This window comes from Neofelis nebulosa, chromosome 12 (genome assembly GCF_028018385.1).
Source record: "Neofelis nebulosa isolate mNeoNeb1 chromosome 12, mNeoNeb1.pri, whole genome shotgun sequence".
Classification (NCBI taxonomy): Eukaryota; Metazoa; Chordata; class Mammalia; order Carnivora; family Felidae; genus Neofelis; species Neofelis nebulosa.
The window spans coordinates 77,644,140-77,660,977 of record NC_080793.1 but is presented as its reverse complement, the minus strand read 5'-3'; the positions used below and the strand labels follow the sequence as shown (position 1 = coordinate 77,660,977).

At 42.6% G+C, this 16,838-nt stretch overlaps 1 protein-coding gene across 3 annotated transcripts in view; it reads left to right on the top strand.

Annotated features, from left to right (window-relative positions):
- PCSK5 (proprotein convertase subtilisin/kexin type 5) overlaps positions 1 to 16,838 on the top strand; it is a 452,999-nt gene that overhangs the window by 132,500 nt on the left and 303,661 nt on the right. For all 3 annotated transcript variants that reach the window (XM_058695668.1, XM_058695669.1, XM_058695667.1), the window contains exon 5: positions 787 to 863. In XM_058695668.1, the coding sequence (XP_058551651.1) occupies positions 787 to 863 (77 nt within the window). The remainder of the gene's footprint in view (positions 1 to 786; positions 864 to 16,838) is intronic.

Genomic DNA, 16,838 nt, shown 5'->3' with positions numbered 1-16,838 from the left:
TTATAGTAGATACGACCTCTGAAACCAGGCAAATGCTGCCTAATAGAGGTACCATGATACCGACTAGAATAGATTTCTAACACCGATTTTTTTTTTTTAATTTTTTTTTTCAACATTTTTTATTTATTTTTGGGACAGAGAGAGACAGAGCATGAACGGGGGAGGGGCAGAGAGAGAGGGAGACACAGAATCGGAAACAGGCTCCAGGCTCCGAGCCATCAGCCCAGAGCCTGACGCGGGGCTCGAACTCACGGACCGCGAGATCGTGACCTGGCTGAAGTCGGACGCTTAACCGACTGCGCCACCCAGGCGCCCCTCTAACACCGATTTTTAATTGGCTTGCCAACTGTTTGTGAATTGTCTTCAAAAATCTTCGAATTTTCAAGAACTTACTCAAGAAGTGAAATAAGGTATAGAGAGAGAACTCACAGGAAATAAATCACTTTGCTTCTAGAAAGCCCAAGAGTTCTTGACCGAAAAGGCAGTCGCTGCGGACATCTTCAAAGGAATCGGGTGAGGGGTCCGTTCTAGATATGAGGGAAGATGTATTGGCAAGAATGGTCTGTGTTCTTCCTAGGTCTGTGGAGAGTATTTCTTGACCTTAAGGAGAAAAATATGACACTGATTATTACTGAACAAGGCATCCTGACATCAGCGGACCATGAATGTATTATTTAATCTAATTACTCGCTTGCAGAATGTGTTTAAGAATGCATGAGCCTTCAGGTTAATGGCTAATTACTAAACGTCTGTCTCCTCCTTGCACTCTCCCCTCTGTGGCTCTAGGATGCCCTGGCGAGTTGTGACGTGAACGGGAATGATCTGGACCCAATGCCTCGTTACGATGCCAGCAACGAGAACAAGTAAGGCCTGGCGGAGGGGTGGCTGGTGCGTGGCCGCCAGAGATTTGTGTTTTCTGTTCTTGCTGAGGGGAGTGTCTTCTTGGAAATCCTTGGTAACAAATGATCCGTAAATTTGCTCCAAGGTGAACAAGAGTCTTTTTGTGCTGAGGCTTCTGGGTCGTGAAAAGGGGTGGTCTATACTTTAAGAGCGGTTGCAGAGAACACCGTGGGGCAAGACTCAGTGTTTCCATCTCTCGAGGGCACAGTTGGGGTATGTTGCCCCCCCCCCAGAGGTAATTGGCCTGTGACCCATTTTGGGGGGCTGGGGCAGGGGTTCAAAGTGAGAGGCCAAACAAAGCGTCCCCCCAAAGAGTTACTTGATTCTGTTAAACTCAACAAATTTCACTGACTGCCGTGCTTCAGGTCTCTCCCAGGGGCTTTCTTACTTGCTTCCTTTTTCTTCTGTAGTGACTGTGTTTTCTGCTAATATACATGAAATACCTATAAGGTTTGCCGTGTACAGAACCCATTACCCTTTATATCCTCACAGTCAAGAGCCATAGAAACCCATTTAACCACTTTCCTACTCTCCAGCTAGTAAAGTAGTTTTTGGGAGAGCAAATGAAAATGCACATCCATTCGATACCTTGGGATATCTGAACATTCTTGAGAAAGTAAGTGGGAACGGTTTTTCTTGCTTAAGATGACCCAGATTCTTTAAAGGATTAGTAGATATTTCTAATCTCTAGATCACATTAGCTTTTTTTCCTTTAACCGCAAAGCTCCAGGATAATGCTGTGATTTAAATACTATCATTTCAATTTTTACTTAACATGATTTAGTTTAGGATCTCAAAAGTAGCCAAGAGAAGTGTTTTGCCCATTTATTATGTGCTATTTCCAGCCCTTGCCTTTCTTTAGGGAAAAATGTCTCAGTATTATTTGATTAAGTCAGTCAATAAGTTTAGATAAAACCATCTGACCTAGATAATTGTGACTGTACGTGGGGTTTTCTATTTTTTTCTTTTTCTTTTTCTCTTTTCACCACCTACAAAGAAGCCTCAAAATGTTACTGTGGAAAATATGCTGTTTGCTAATAATTCAGTAAATGGTACAATTCGGATTCAGTGGTGAAAGCAGTAATATATATCACGATTTAGATAGAATTTGCAGAACCTTCTAAACAAAAGAAGAAAGGGACCTAAATTGCACTGGATAGTTTTCTTTCAGTCCTAGTCATTCCTGTTCAGATCACATTGCTTAAAGTTATAGTGAGTTTCACACAAAGGGTTCTAATTTGAGACAATGCACGCCGTCGACTCCTGCTCAGGTGCCTGCCGCTCTGTGTGCAAGAGAAAACAACGGAGGTAAAGATTAAAATTCTGAAAAAGATCAAAGAAGAGAGAGGAAAATTAGCCAGTTGGGAGATGAGGGGAAAAGTAAACAGAACAGACGACACCCCGCCCTCCCCCCCCCCCCCCCCCGCCACAGGATGGTCTTCGGAAATATGACAACTTGCCAGGTACCGTGAAGCGGAAGGTGAGGTGCTTGAAATCTAAGAGGGACTAGCAGCCACAGGTGTGGACAAGCGTGGACGATGGTGATCCTGGGGTGTGCATCCCTGCAGGGTTTGTGTAGTCCCACGGAGCTAGGTGCGTTTGCTCCGTTCACCTGGAGTTTCTGGGACAAAATTGTGCGTTGACACATGCAAATTTCACAGTATCCTTACATTGTTGTCTAATATGTTAGTGGCATTATTGGAAGAAATTTGGGTTTTCAAGGCAAGCACGTAGGGGAATCCTACTATACTATATCCGTTGGCTTAATTTATTCCATCAACATGTGTACAGAGCAAAGAGAAACAGGAAATACACAGGCAAGACTAGATCATGTTCATGCCCGGAGTGTATTTGTGCAGGATGTCAAGGGACAAGAGGGGCGATAGGTAGAAGCCAAAAATGTTGTGTTCCCCCGATGGTCTTATTTGAATCTACACGTGGCGATTTTCCGCACTGAAACCCTCGTGGTGACGGTGACTGTTCTCGGAGGGTGTGTCTGACATGCGGCCAACGTCGCCGACCACAGAGTCTGTCGTTAACACAGACAGTTCTTTGAGTATTGGCTTTGAGGGCTTTTCACGGGCTGCCTTGTGAAAACCATATCTTTTGCGAGACTTCCTTTCAAACTTGGCTCGTCCCAAGACCTGTTTTTTCAAGAAGCATGGCCAGGGTCCTGCTCACTCTGGCAGATTTTAGCGTGTCCTGTTTTGACCCATTCTAAGTACCGTCCGTGGTTCGTTGAGTGCAGCGTGGGTTTAGCTATTGGCGCACACGGGCATTGTTCTAGACGTGTGCTTACATCTGTGGTCTTGACAGTGAAACAGGGCACTTACAGAGGGACACCACCCCAGCGTCCCCTCCCTTTGTTTTCTGAGAGTGACCTGGGGCCTCAGATGTCCCCCTCCCTTCTCTCAGCCGCCTGATTTTCTTTTTGGCCGAACACAAGCGTGTCGTCAGGCATTTGGGGTTAAGATATCCTCTCTGCTCATTAGACCGTAATTATAGGTGTGATTGATGGATCTGTCTTTAAGCATGGATCTGTAGCTGGATAATTCTGTTTGAATGGAAGTCACTTGGCATCAGGAAATTAGCAGCGGGTTTATAGTTTAGAAGAGTTGACAGTTACCCTTGGTTCTCCTGAATTAGCTTCATAATCTTTAGCCCTAACTACTCTGAGCTTTAGTGCTTTTTTTTAATCTCTAAAATCATAATAATGCTTCTAACGAATAGTAACACATGTAAAACACCAAGCATAATAAAACTGACTACATATTAGGTGCTAGATAATTATAGCTGTTATTATAATTGTGTGCTCTCTTCCTATATCTGGTTCTTGATAAGTAATCAATTAAAGGGGCGCCTCGGTGGCTCAGTCGGTTAAGCGTCCGACTTCGGCTCAGGTCATGATCTTGTGGTCTGTGAGTTCGAGCCTCGCGTCGGGCTCTGTGCTGACGGCTCAGAGCCTGGAGCCTGCTTCGGATTCTGTGTCTCCTTCTCTCTCTGCCCCTCCCCTACTCCCACTCTGTCTCTCTCTCTCTCTCTCGTTCTCTCAAAAGTAAATAAACATTAAAAAAATAATCAATTAAAAATTACAATCAGCTCAACAGATATGTGCATATGAACATTTCTAATTTACTCTAATACTTGGAGGTCTTTGTTTATTTCCAGGGTTAGAAGTTTCAGTAGGTTTCTCTGTTGCTTTAGGTGCTGAGGGCTGTGGCTCCTTCAGTCTACAGTAAATCTGCGTTTCTTCAGTTCTATTTCCCCATCTCCTTCAGCAGAGCATGGATCTTTGAATTTGCTGTATGATAGTGAAGGGGAGGAATTTCTAATCGTCATCAGAAAGCAATAGTTGAGGGCCACGATATGCGAATATCTCCTCTTTATATGGTCTGACCAGTACGTATCTGGAATTATTTCATACTTAGCTGCATTTGTTCATTCATCCATCAGGTATTCACCGAGACCCTACTTGGTGAATGGCTCTGGGCTAAATGCTTGGGGGATATAAGGATGAAATAATTTGGGCAGCTCACCAACGGGTTTAATTAGCAGAGGACTTACGAAGCTCTAATGCCTGATGGGTTTTAGGACTCCAAGAGATTGCACCCTCAAAACTCCATGCCAGTCATCTCTGTTAAACTGACACGGTTACGTGTCTAGTGCTGACGCTTTGGGGTGACGGAAATCACTTCTGAAGTACAAAAGTTGTAAAGATTCCTTTTTTGTCGCTTTTTCACATCCCCCGTAACAGGTGCTATAGAAATAGCCGTACTCGAGGAGACCACACAATGTGTCCTCCCATTCAGGTTTGCCTCCATTTGTATTGGCTTGCTGAATACAGGTGACTGCGTTGCTCTAGGCTTAAAATAGAAATGCCTCCCTGTGAATGAAAGAGTCTCCTGGCATTTCATACCGCTACTCCTATTTCTGATAAATGAATTATTGATGTCTGAGTTAGATCTCCCCTTCCCTGCTTTGCCTCTTGTTAAATGTTCTCTCCATTTAAAAGTCATAGCAACATATTTAGTGGGAGGTGAGAGCACACATTTTATCTTGAATGTGTGATACGTGGGCCCAGAATCGAATTCCTTTTCAAAATGAACCACTCCGTAGGTTAAAGACTCATTTGTCAAAAGGAATGAATTTTTCATCTTCCTTTCTTACCTCGATTTTCAGGAAGATTTAAGGGTGGACGAAGCACAGTTTTTCTGGTTCTTCAGTCTCCTTTGCACATATCGCTTCCGGTTTTCAGAATGCCACCATGTTGTAGAAACCAAAGTTGTGTGTGGCCTTCTCTTTCTCATGCCCACAGATGAGGACTGTGGTCAGCAAATAGTACTCCAGAGCAAAGCCAATGAGTCAGCATTTTCTACCTATGCAGAAAATACTTTAACTCAATTCTAGAGGGGGGGGAAAAAAAACCCTCTTTAGATACTTGGCCTTATCTTTAGATCTCCAACCTTGACAGGTAGCAGCCTTATTTATTTATTTTAATTTTTTTATTCAAGTATAATTAACATGCAGTGTCATATTAGTTTCAGTGTGCAATAGAACAGTGCAGCAAATCCTATACATTTCTCAGCGCTCATCAACAGAAGTGTCCTCTTCATTCCCCTTATCCGTTTCACCCATTCCCCACCCACCTCCCCTTTGGTAATCACCAGTTTGCACTCTGTATTTAAGAGTCTGGTTGTTTTGTTTGTCTCTTTTTTTTTTCCCCCTTTGCTCTTTTGTTTCTTAAATTCCACACAAGTGAAATCCTGTGGTATTTGTCTTGGTCTGTCAGGCTTATTTCACTTAGCTTAAAACTCTCTCAGTTCATCCACGTTGTTGCAAGTAGTAAGATTTCAGTCTTTTTTATGGCTGAATAATATTCCACTGTGTGTGTGTGTGTGTGTGTGTGTGTGTGTGTGTGTGTGTGTGCGTGCGCGTGCGCACGCATGTGTGTGCATGTGTGATGTCCTCTTTGTCCACTCATCCGTCAGTGGACATGTAAGTCACTTCCATATCTTAGTTATTGTAAATAACACTTCAATAAACGTAGAGAAGCATGTATCTTTTTGAATTAGCGTCCTCATTGTCTTTGGGTAGATACCCAGTAGTGCAATTATTGGATCATAGGGTAATTCTGTTTTTAACTTTTGGAGGAACCTCTGTACTGTATTCCGCAGTGGCTATACCAGTTTGTATTTCCATCACTAGTGCACAAGGGTTCCTTTTCCTCCACATCCTCATCAGCACTTGTTATTTCTTGTCTTTTTGATTGTAGCCATTCTGACCCTATATAAAGTGATATTTGATTGTGGTTTTAATTTGTATTTCCCCAATGGTGAGTGATGGTGAGCCTCATTTCATGTGTCTTTTGGCCATATGCGTGTCTTCTCAAAGAAATCTACAGATTTAATGCAATCCCTATCAAAATACCAACATTTTCCACGGAACTACAACAAATAATCCTAAAATTTTTATGGAGCCACAAAAAACCCCAAATAGCCAAAGCAATCTTGAAAAAAAAAAAAAAAAAAGCTGAACGTATCACAATCCCAGATTTCATGATATCCTCCAAAACTGTAGTCATCAAAATACTATAGTATCGGAACAAAAATAGACACACAGATCAATGGAAGAGAATAGAGACCCCAGAAATAAACCCACGCTTTTATGGTCAATTAACCTATGACAAAGGAAGCAAGAATAGACAGTGGGAAAAAGACATTCTCTTCAACAAATGGTGCTGGGAAAACTGGACCAGCTACTACATGCACAAGAATGGAACTGGACCGCTTTCTTACACCATGCACAAAGATGAACTCAAAATGGACCTAAATGTGAGACTTGAAACCATAAAATTCCTAGACAAAAATAGACCATAGTTTCTTTGACATTGGCCATGGCAGCATTATTCTAGATATGTCTCCTAAGGCAAGGGAAACAAAAGCAAAATTAAACTATTGGGTCTGCCTCTACCAAAATAAAAAGCTTTTGCAGAGCAAAGTAAACCATCAACGAAACAAAAAGCCTACTTAATGGGAGAGGCTATTTGCAAATGGCATATCCAATAAGGGGTTAGTATCCAAAAACATATAAAGAACTTCTCCAACTCAACACCAAAACAACCCCCCCAACTAATCCAATTAAAAAATAGGCGGAGGGCCCGGACAGACATTTTTATAGAAGCCTTATTTCTTTATACCCTGGATTTAGCCAAAGAAGCTCAGATAAAATTATCATCTAGCTAAATAGGTCAGAAATAAACCTACCAAAGAAAAGTAGGGCCAGTATCAGAGGCCAGTTTGTTTTTCCAAATACTTCCAACAGTTTTCCTCTAATCCTATTGGAAAATGGCACTATAATATACTATGTAGGAATTACTTAAACAGTGGTCATCAAATGAATTTACTTGGCATTGACTGCAATTGTGTGTGCTACAGTTGTACATGTTCTTAAAGTATATAGAACAGACAATTATGTCTGACACTTTTCATATGCAGGTACGGATTCTATGTGCATGAAAGAACACACAACAAATATTTTAGAAAATCCGTTTCTATCGTGTTGGGTTCACGATACAATACATTGAGATAAGTAACATTTTTGACCATCTTCTAGATTCTGGGAAGTGGCCGGGGTCTGGGCCCTCACGCAGAGTTAGAATACAACAGGACAAAGCCCTTCTCAGCCCGGAAGCCAGCCATCCCTCTCTCTTCCCTCACTGGCCCTTGGTCACAAGCCCTGTCTTCCTCAGCATGTTAGTCCTCCTCTTTAATAGCTCAGCCAAGACTTACACCCCCAACCCATCCATGCCTCCCCTCTAGCCTTCCGTTGGTCTGTCCCTTCTCTCACCTGCGTCCTTGTAAAATCTCCAAAATGGCTTCCCCATCTCCAGTCTTACCCCCATCCTGCTGCCCAGGGACTATTTCTGAACCAAAATAAGAACGTCCTTTAATGTTTTGACATTTTGTTAAAACTACAAGATGCTTTGTCCCCTACTCCTCCCTCACTATTAAGCCTGCTCTGCCCTGTGTGTCCACTCCTCCTTCATTGTATTTATCAGCCCACAAGACTTGTGGAACTCTCTTAACGTGCTGCACCTATACAACCTTCCACGGTCAGCACCTGCACGATCCACCTTTCCCCTTCATCTGCTGTGACTTCCCTGTGATGTCTTCTCTCACCGCTGTCCTCTGAGCTGGATACCCTCCTGTGAGTTTTTCACAGTGCCTGTGAATTGACTTCTTTTATAAAACCCTTCCTGTGGTTGACAGGGTCACATTTACCAAGGCAGAGAATAGGGAGAGAACAGATACTGAGACGATAATCTCCAGTTTAGTTTGGGTTATAAAATGTTTGTTTGGTCTTACAGTAATTAGAAGAGTATCAACCTTGATCACTCATATAGGTGAATTAGCAAAATATATGGCAAAATAGTAACTATTTAATATATATATATATATATATATATATATATATATATATATATATATATACTGGAATTTTGGGCTGGTTACTTTTTTTTTTTTTTGGCCCTCCTGCCTGCTGTGTACCCGAGAAAGCTGACCTGTAAGGACTGTGTTAATGGACCCCCTTGCCCTCCGGCTTCCCATTGGGTTTGGTCAATGGAAGACTCAAGCAGGAGATCGCTAGGATACAGAAGAATGGAGAAGGAGGAGTGTTTATTCTCTGCCCCCCTCCTTACTGAACCATTGGGAACTAACTGTGTACCGGAAGATCATAACTCCAGTCAGGTGGCCCTAAGTCTTGCCTCCTAAGGGCTCTCCTTTGTGGGCATCGATAACCACTCCTTCCCCCACGGTTCCAGGGTTTTTCCAGCGTGGCTAGTTTAGAACGCCACCCTATTCCCTATCGGTTTCCCCAAATCCTGCCCGCATCCTTCTGTAAGTCCCTTGAATAAATTTTCTCAGGTTACCCAGTGTAAAAGAATCCGCTGTTTCCTGATTGGCCCTGACTGACACAGGCCTGTTAGTTTTTTAGCCTGGTGACTTTGGTAGAGTACGTGAAAAAATGTTCAGACACTTCCAAGAAAGAAAACAACTAGGTTCATAGGAGTTGTGTAAATGGCTGTTTATTCTTTAGTGAGAATTGAATAAATACAAAAAATAGTTACCTAATCTAGAATCCTTATATACCTGTCATTTGAAGTATAAATATTAATTTTTATAAAACAACGTGTTCATGATTCGGGGGATTATAATCATGATAATTCAGTCTTCAGACCCCTCTGTTCTTTGTCAGTTTCAGGGTGTTCTCCCCCAGGATTTGGGGGCATAGTCTCTTGGGGCTCTCAGTAACAGTTTCAATAAAGGGTCTGATGGATGCTATAGGTTAAACTGAGGTTTGGGTATACTTTATGCGAACCCAGTGCACTATTGACATGAATAATTGATCGTTGCTTCAATTTAAATTTCTTATTTAAAAAACAAACTCACAAATTCCTGAGGCCTCTAAAGCAGATGGAATTGCAGTAAGGGAAAGATAAGTATCCTTTTTAAATAATGGATTAAGCATTTGAGCAAGGTTTCCAGACAGGTATATTTATTTATCTTTCTCTTTTCATCTTCTCCTCTAACCTCCACCTTGGATCCTTCTATTTTCTCTTGTTTCTTTATATCCTGAAATATGTAAAATTTAGAGCACGAAGGTCAGGGACTTGAGAGGTCAGTGTGAGCCGTGCATTGTTGCGGAGCTGAGAAGGCATTCAAGACCTTTCGAGTGCATTCAGCCAGTGGATACTCATGTCAGATGCTGAAAAAGAAGGCAGACTGGGGAGAAAAAGACACCTTGTTTTGTTTTTCTCACTCCCTGTGCAGATACTTAGAAGAAAGAACAGGCTGACAGTATAATCAAACTACAAACTGACTAGTTGTTCATTTTAACATTTGACAAGATACGATTTCGGTATTGGTTGTCGTCGTATTCAAATCCGGTGCCTTCTAAGTTAAGGGACTAGAGTTAGATTTTTTTTTTTCTTTCCTAACTAAAAGGGACATCATAATTTTTGTGTTGTGGCAATTCAGTGAATGACAGTGGACACCTGTTGCTCCAGTGGACTTAAATAATTCTGTGTGTTTCATATCAGTAGGAGGTCCGCATTTCTTTTTTTTAAATTATTTTTAACATTTATTTATTTTTGAGAGACAGAGAGAGAGTGTGAGTAGAGGAGGGGCAGAGAGAGGGGGAGACACAGAATCCAAAGCAGGCTCCAGGCTCCGAGCTGTCAGCACAGAGCCCAACGCGGGGGCTCGAACCCGCAAACTGTGAGATCATGACCTGGGCTGCTTAACGGACTGGGCCACCCAGGCACCCCAGTAAGTGTGCATTTCAATTACGATCCTCAACCAAAGGTGGAAAGGCAGAAAATAGGTCTTTTATATTAGAATATATTTGATTAGTTCTCATAAAATAGGTCACCAAAGAAGGCAAGGTGATGTGAGGAAACAAAAATTGGTTGGATTTGATGAGACCTGTATACCAGCCCCAGCCTTGTGGTTCACTGTGTCTGTGGCCTGGGAGAAGCATCTTTGTTGGAACCTCCCTTGTCACACAGGTATCTCAATGTCCCTGACTGACTTAGCCAAAGAACTAGAAGTCTCTGGGCTTGCTCCTCGCTGCAGTTGAATATGACGTAAGCAGCTGCTAGTAAGGTTAACACATCTGTATGCTTTCTCGTTTACTGTTACACGTCAACCCACATTCCGAAAGTCTAGAGAGATGGCGTAAAATGTCGAATGTGACCGAGCGGCAATCAGAATTTGAGCTCATTGATTCCCCCAGCACCTATTTACCTGCGTAGCCACATTAATCTGTGGTCAAGTAGAGGAGAAATTAATTCCTGTGTCAAGCACATGCTTCCGTAACTGTTGCTACCTTGGGAAAGCTGGAATGATCAAAATGCTGTGCCACTGTGGTCAGTAAATACTCAGTAGCTGGCTGGGCTGTACTCAGAACTCTGTTTCTCCTCGGGGAGGGGACTGGTCCATAAAGGCCGCCGATGCCTTGTGCACGTGTGATTTTGGACAAATAACTAAGATCGTTTATTACAGAAATTTATTGTATAGGTCTGACTGCCCACTGGTATTTGTTTTGTGGAAATAAATGAAAGCCACCCAAATGAGTCTAGGGCTGATCTATTCAGAGTTTGCTCTAGCAAGGGACTCAACCACCATCGCTTGAAGAGACCCAAGGGCAGAAGCATGACTAGGAAAGCTTTATCATTATAAGAAAGGAAGGAAGGAAAGAAAGGGAGAGGGAGAGAAAGAAAGAAAAAAGAAAGAGAAGGGAGGGAGGGAAGGAGAGAGGGAGAAAAAGAAAAAGAGAAGGGAGGGAGGGAAGGGGAGAGGGAGAGAAAGAAAAGGAGGGAGGGAGGGAGAGAGAGAGGGAGAGAGGGAAAGAGAGAAGGAGGGAGAGGGAGAGAGGGAAGGAAAAAAAAGAAAAGGAAGGCTTCCGGATATGGTCCGATCAGTGGTTGGCATGGGAAAGACCGGAGCATAGGTCTCTGTTCCCAAACAGTTCTAGTGTATATTAACATCTTTAAAAGAAAATTGAATGAGAACTAGGTGATTACTGTGTAAATAAATGGTTGGGGAAACTACATAAAATTATCAACGGTATGGCTGTTACTAATATTATTAAGGTGGTAGGAATTAAGAAATAAGGTCAAGTTTTAGTCTGATTCACAGAGGGCAGGTAGTTCCTTTTCACATTTCTCTATATGGAGATATGGACTCTTTGAGGTTGGAATCACATAAGTAACAGGCACTTTCCCAATGTTTTTGTGCTTAAGTGACAGCCCTTGAGAGTACTCTGGAAACGGGGGGCTGTGCAAGGTTCTCTGTAGGAGGGAAAGACTCAGCGGAAGGACATCAGAAGCCTTCTCCTACTCTAGGAAGGTGTGGGGTCTTGAGGACGTGTCCTGCTTTGGGGAATTGTGGAGAGAGATTTTGCACCGACAGTAGCTTGAAGGAGTTGTGAAGAACAGTCGACTCCTGGAGATTCTCCAGCAAATTCCCCTGAATCCCCACTTTCTCCGCAGCACGTTCTCCTCACAAGCTGCCGTCTCATGAATTTTAAAAAAGACTGACCTTTGTTAGGAGAGTTTACCTCTTTCTATTTTTAGATATCCCCAGGCCATCTGCATGTAATTTACATATGCTAGTAAATGCATTTGAATTTGCATGGATGGCAGATAAAATACCTTGTGGCAACACCCTGGGCTGAGATGAGCTGACTGCTAAAGATTTTGTATGACCTTTTTGCTCTTGGTTGGTTTTCCTCCTTCTGGGGTTCTCTTCACAGAGGCACACCCCCTCCCACGCCTGTCCTGATCACCCAATATTGACTCATTTCTTTCCCCCCACCCTGCAGCCCCACCTGTATCAGGTTGTCACAGATCCCTTTTCGTTTTTCACCGTCCAATACCTGGGTCTTCCCATAGGCGCCAGCGTGATGTCGCCGGAGAACAAGGCACACATCTGCCTCCAGCGACGGCCCCCAGTCTTGGCACCCGTTTCCATAGTTGGTGCTGGGTGATCTGACTAGAACTTACGCTGTTCAGCGGTTGTGATTGCAACCCTTGCTAATTTTCTTGGACATCAAGCTCTTTCATCAAACTTCTTTATTTTTCTTCCTCAAGGAATGACAACGTCCCTTTAAGGCTTTTTAAAGGAGTGGCAAACATATGGGGGGCGGTGGCGCCTCTGAGAAGGAGCTGGGGTTTGAGTTGAGAGGATCAAAGGATTGGAGGCCTTGGCTTCGTTGAAACTGGATTCAAACCAGGGCAGATGGGGTCCTCAAGCGAGGTGCGAGTCCCAGCAGCAGCTCTGCTAACCGAGCATTCACCTTCTCCTCCACACTTGGAGGCTTACCATTCTCGGGGCAGTAGAGGTCCCTGTGGGTGTGAGTCTAGTATTTCCGCCTACAGACATGCCCCAGCAACCATGGCTTAACTCTTCTAGGAGTTGAATTTATATCAAATCATCAGCCCTCTATGGGGAGTAACGCTGGTGGCATTCTCACGGCGGCACCGTGTTCCACGGCACGGAAGTATGGAACAAGTCCCCCCCTCCCCGGTGTATTTGTAGGAGTGTTCATTTAAGTGGGTTGAAATCTCTGGACCCAAAGGCACTCTGAGAACAAGCCATCCGCAAATTATGCGGATGCTCGCTCTTTCATGTTTTGGAATCGTGCGTACTGTTCTACATCAGTTGATTCTATTTACCGTCCTCCAACTCCCTCCTTGTGTTTCTAGGGGCTTCGATTAGAATCCCCGTTGTAAAGCTTATTTTAGTTATGGGGAATACTAACTCATGTTTAATCCATCCCGGTCGAAAGAAAATACTCATGACTTCTCTCTGGTTTTGTTTTGGTTTGCTTTAACTTTAATGAGGGAGAGATTTCTTCTTTGGGAAGAAAGTAAATGTTGTTAACGATGGTACTCCTATATTAAATTCACCTGTTTTTCTACCAAGGTGTATGGGTTTCTGAAATCTCCACGAATATAACGCTTCGATTTCCAAGACGTGTATTTGGAGTGAACCAGGAGAATGTGGCTGGGGAGGGAGGTCCAAGTAACTGCTTGCTAGATGAGTTGTTTAATAAAATTGAATAATCCTTTCATACACTGAGAGAATGTTTTGAGCGATACCCTATAAAACTCTGCCTGTGCAGATACATGGGTCAACACTACATGTGGCTCATACTTGAGACGTTACTGTTACATTACCATCACGGTTTTACATTTATTATTATAAAACAAGCTGCTTATTTGACTTCCCGCAAGCAGTTCTACGGGTTTGAGAAGCTTGGTACACGATTTGGGTGGGGAAGCAGAGAACAGCTTTGTCTCCCCAGAAGCCCTTGACTGGTTTTGCCTTGAGCTAGAAATTCAGCAGGTCTAAGTCGAGTTCAGCGGGGTCACTATATGTTTTCCGGGAGAGAATGAGAAAGAAAAAGTAGGTTTTCTGGTTCCCTTGACTGGCGTTAATCCTTCCACGTCATCTCAGACCTCACTGTCTCAACTACAGATAGAGCCACCTACTCAGAATAGTTACTTATCTAGAACTTTACAGCTCGCAAAGCATTTCCACACATATTCTCACGTGATCTGTAAAAGCTCATGTCAGAGAGGCAGCAGGTCATTGTTTTGGTGCCCCAGTGTCTGAATTCTCTATGTGTGAGGAATTTGCTGTCCTGAGAGAGAGCAAAGACTTTTTCTAGGACGGCAGCTGAAAAGGCCAGATGCTGTTAACTCACTCGGCCTCCGTTGCTCTAGTCTAGGGCCTAGGTCATGGGATCTAGATTCTAGGTCAGCGGCAGTTGTGCAGGCTAGTGACCTAAAGGCCAGGTCAACTCTCCCTCCCTTGCCTGGATTCTCCTCCCTGTCCCTCTCTCTCTCTCAGCAGAGTGGTGGTGTTTTTCTTCATCCTGACCCTCCATCTTGGTTGTTCTGTGTTCCTAGCAATCCTGAACTTCTCAATATCCTTTTAATAAACTACTTTTCTGCCTAACTCAGCCGGTGACAGTAAAGGAGCTGTAATCCCATTGTTGTTGCCCCCTCTTTCCAGAGGAAGGAAACAAAATTCGAGGCAGGTTCCCATAACTTACCAACGTGAGTCTGGCTTCCAAACGCATGCGCTTTGTATCACAAAATAGACTCTAATGTGGAGCACAATACTAGATGTCCGTTTTTGGAATATAGAGTTCGTAAACAAGACACTTTTAATTCGTGGAAATAAATGTAGTTAGTTTATGAGAATTTAGCTCCTCTTACGTGGCATATAGTTTCATTCAGAACAGACTTTTTGAATACCTCCGAGAATAGCATTTTGACTTGGCTATTTTTTTAATAATTTTTTTTAATGTTTATTTTTGAGAGAGAGCGCGAGCGCGCAAACGGGGGAGGTGCAGAGAGAGAGACACAGAATTTAAAGCAGGCTTCAGGTTCTGAGCTGTCAGCACAGAGCCTGACGCGGGCTCAAACCCAGAACTGTGCGCTCATGACCTGAGCGGAAGTCGGATCCTTAACCGACTGAGCCACCCAGGCGCCCCAGGCTATTCCTTAAAAATCAAACTAATGATATAGTTACAGTCTGTAGAAATTGAACATCGCTGCGTCACGTAACTCATACAGGACAACAGTTAAACCAGCAGGAAGGATGTGAACTAGAGACCATTGGTTTTCCAAAAGTATTTCATGGAACCCTAGAGTCTGTGAATGGATCTCTCAGGCTGCCCAAGTGTCACTCAGGTGACTGTATGGGGTGAGTATAGCCCTCTGTTCCTCAACTAACTCACTCCCCTTTTTAAAATCTGCATTAGAATCTATTTTGGATGGTTGGATTTCTCCTAAGAGTGTATTTGAAGTTAGAAGTTCTATTTATAGAAAACAGAACAAACCATGGAAAACCAGTCCCATAGGCTGTAAGTATGGGTTGGCGGGTTTGTCACTGGAGGTCGCCCCGGGAGGTAGGTGGTGGCATTTGACCTTGACCTTAGAACATGACTGATGGAAGGCAGTAGTCATTACTGAGAGAATGTTTGTAACGGCCGAAAGCGTCTTGGGATCAGTGAGCTCCTTACAAGCTTTGGGATAAAAGGCATCTCTTGTTTAGCCATCTTGCTTTTTTTTTTCTTTCCTTTTTTGTTAAAAGGAAAATCCAGAAATTCCTTTTTTTTTTTTATTTCTCTACAGCCTCTCTTTTATCTAAAACTCAACTCTGAACATGTTTTTCCTGCATCTTCAAACTCTTTATGACCATGCGTAAGCTCTAGAGGTGTGTGCGAAGAATCCGCAGGATGTTCACTGTCTTTTAGCCTCACCCCTTAACTCATACTGCTTTACACACTGGTTTTAACTAATCGTTTTACAACTGTCTGGACATAGCATGCTTCGTTTGTACGGGAGACTGGTGAATAGAGTAAGCACTCCGCATGTGGTTATTTGGTCATCATTCTGTGAGATGTAATCTCGATATGCGTTAGGGTTATTACTCATGTGACCCAAATGGAAGCTGAGTATAGCTCACTACCTCCCTGCCCAGTGGCAGGATCACTGCCCCCTTTTCACTTAAGAAAAGAGGGAAGACAAACAGGCCATGAGATGTAAAATATCAGCTTTTATGGATAAAATGTCTAAAACCAGTGTCAGATACAAAATTTTAAATGAACTCATCTATGTTTTTATTCTAATATTCCAATTATTATTTATGGAAAATTGGCCTGGCTTTTTTTTTCTATTTGTCTTAAATAACTATAAATATCTAATTGTCCCAGTAACAGGAAAAAAAAAAAAACAAACCACTTCTCTTTATACTGAAAATTGTTGCAAGTATTTGCCACAGCTAACATCGAGAAGCTTCTGTTTAGACTCTGAAAAACAGAGTGCAGTTTGCAAGGGGAAAAGGTATTGCAAATTACTCGGGGCTGTGTTCATTAACATCAACCGATTCTTATGCTTAGCTATCAGAAAGGAAATTGTAAATTAATTAAACTTTGATTTAGGGTTTAATTTTCTTTCAGGTATAATGTGCAGGTCTTTCTGGAAATAACGAGGTAAATCAAGTTGTATAACCTTTAAGGAATGTTTTCACTAAACAATTTTAGGTTGAAAAGGTAAAAATGGACCGTGCACATAATAATCACCGACTTTTGAGATAATTCCTTGAGAGATTTGAAATTTAGTGAAAATCAGTCTTGTTCTCTTTCTGTCTCATGACTGATATACACACACACACACCCCTACTTGTCTTATTATAATTGTGTTCTTATTAACCATAACATTGATCTTAAAAATGAAGGTCAAACCTCTTAAATATTAGCATAAGCAGGAAAGAAACAAATTGGAAATAATTGAACCACTTAAAGAACAACTTCAGATCTAAAATTTACCTTAAAACTTCAGAATCGTAATAATCAGAACT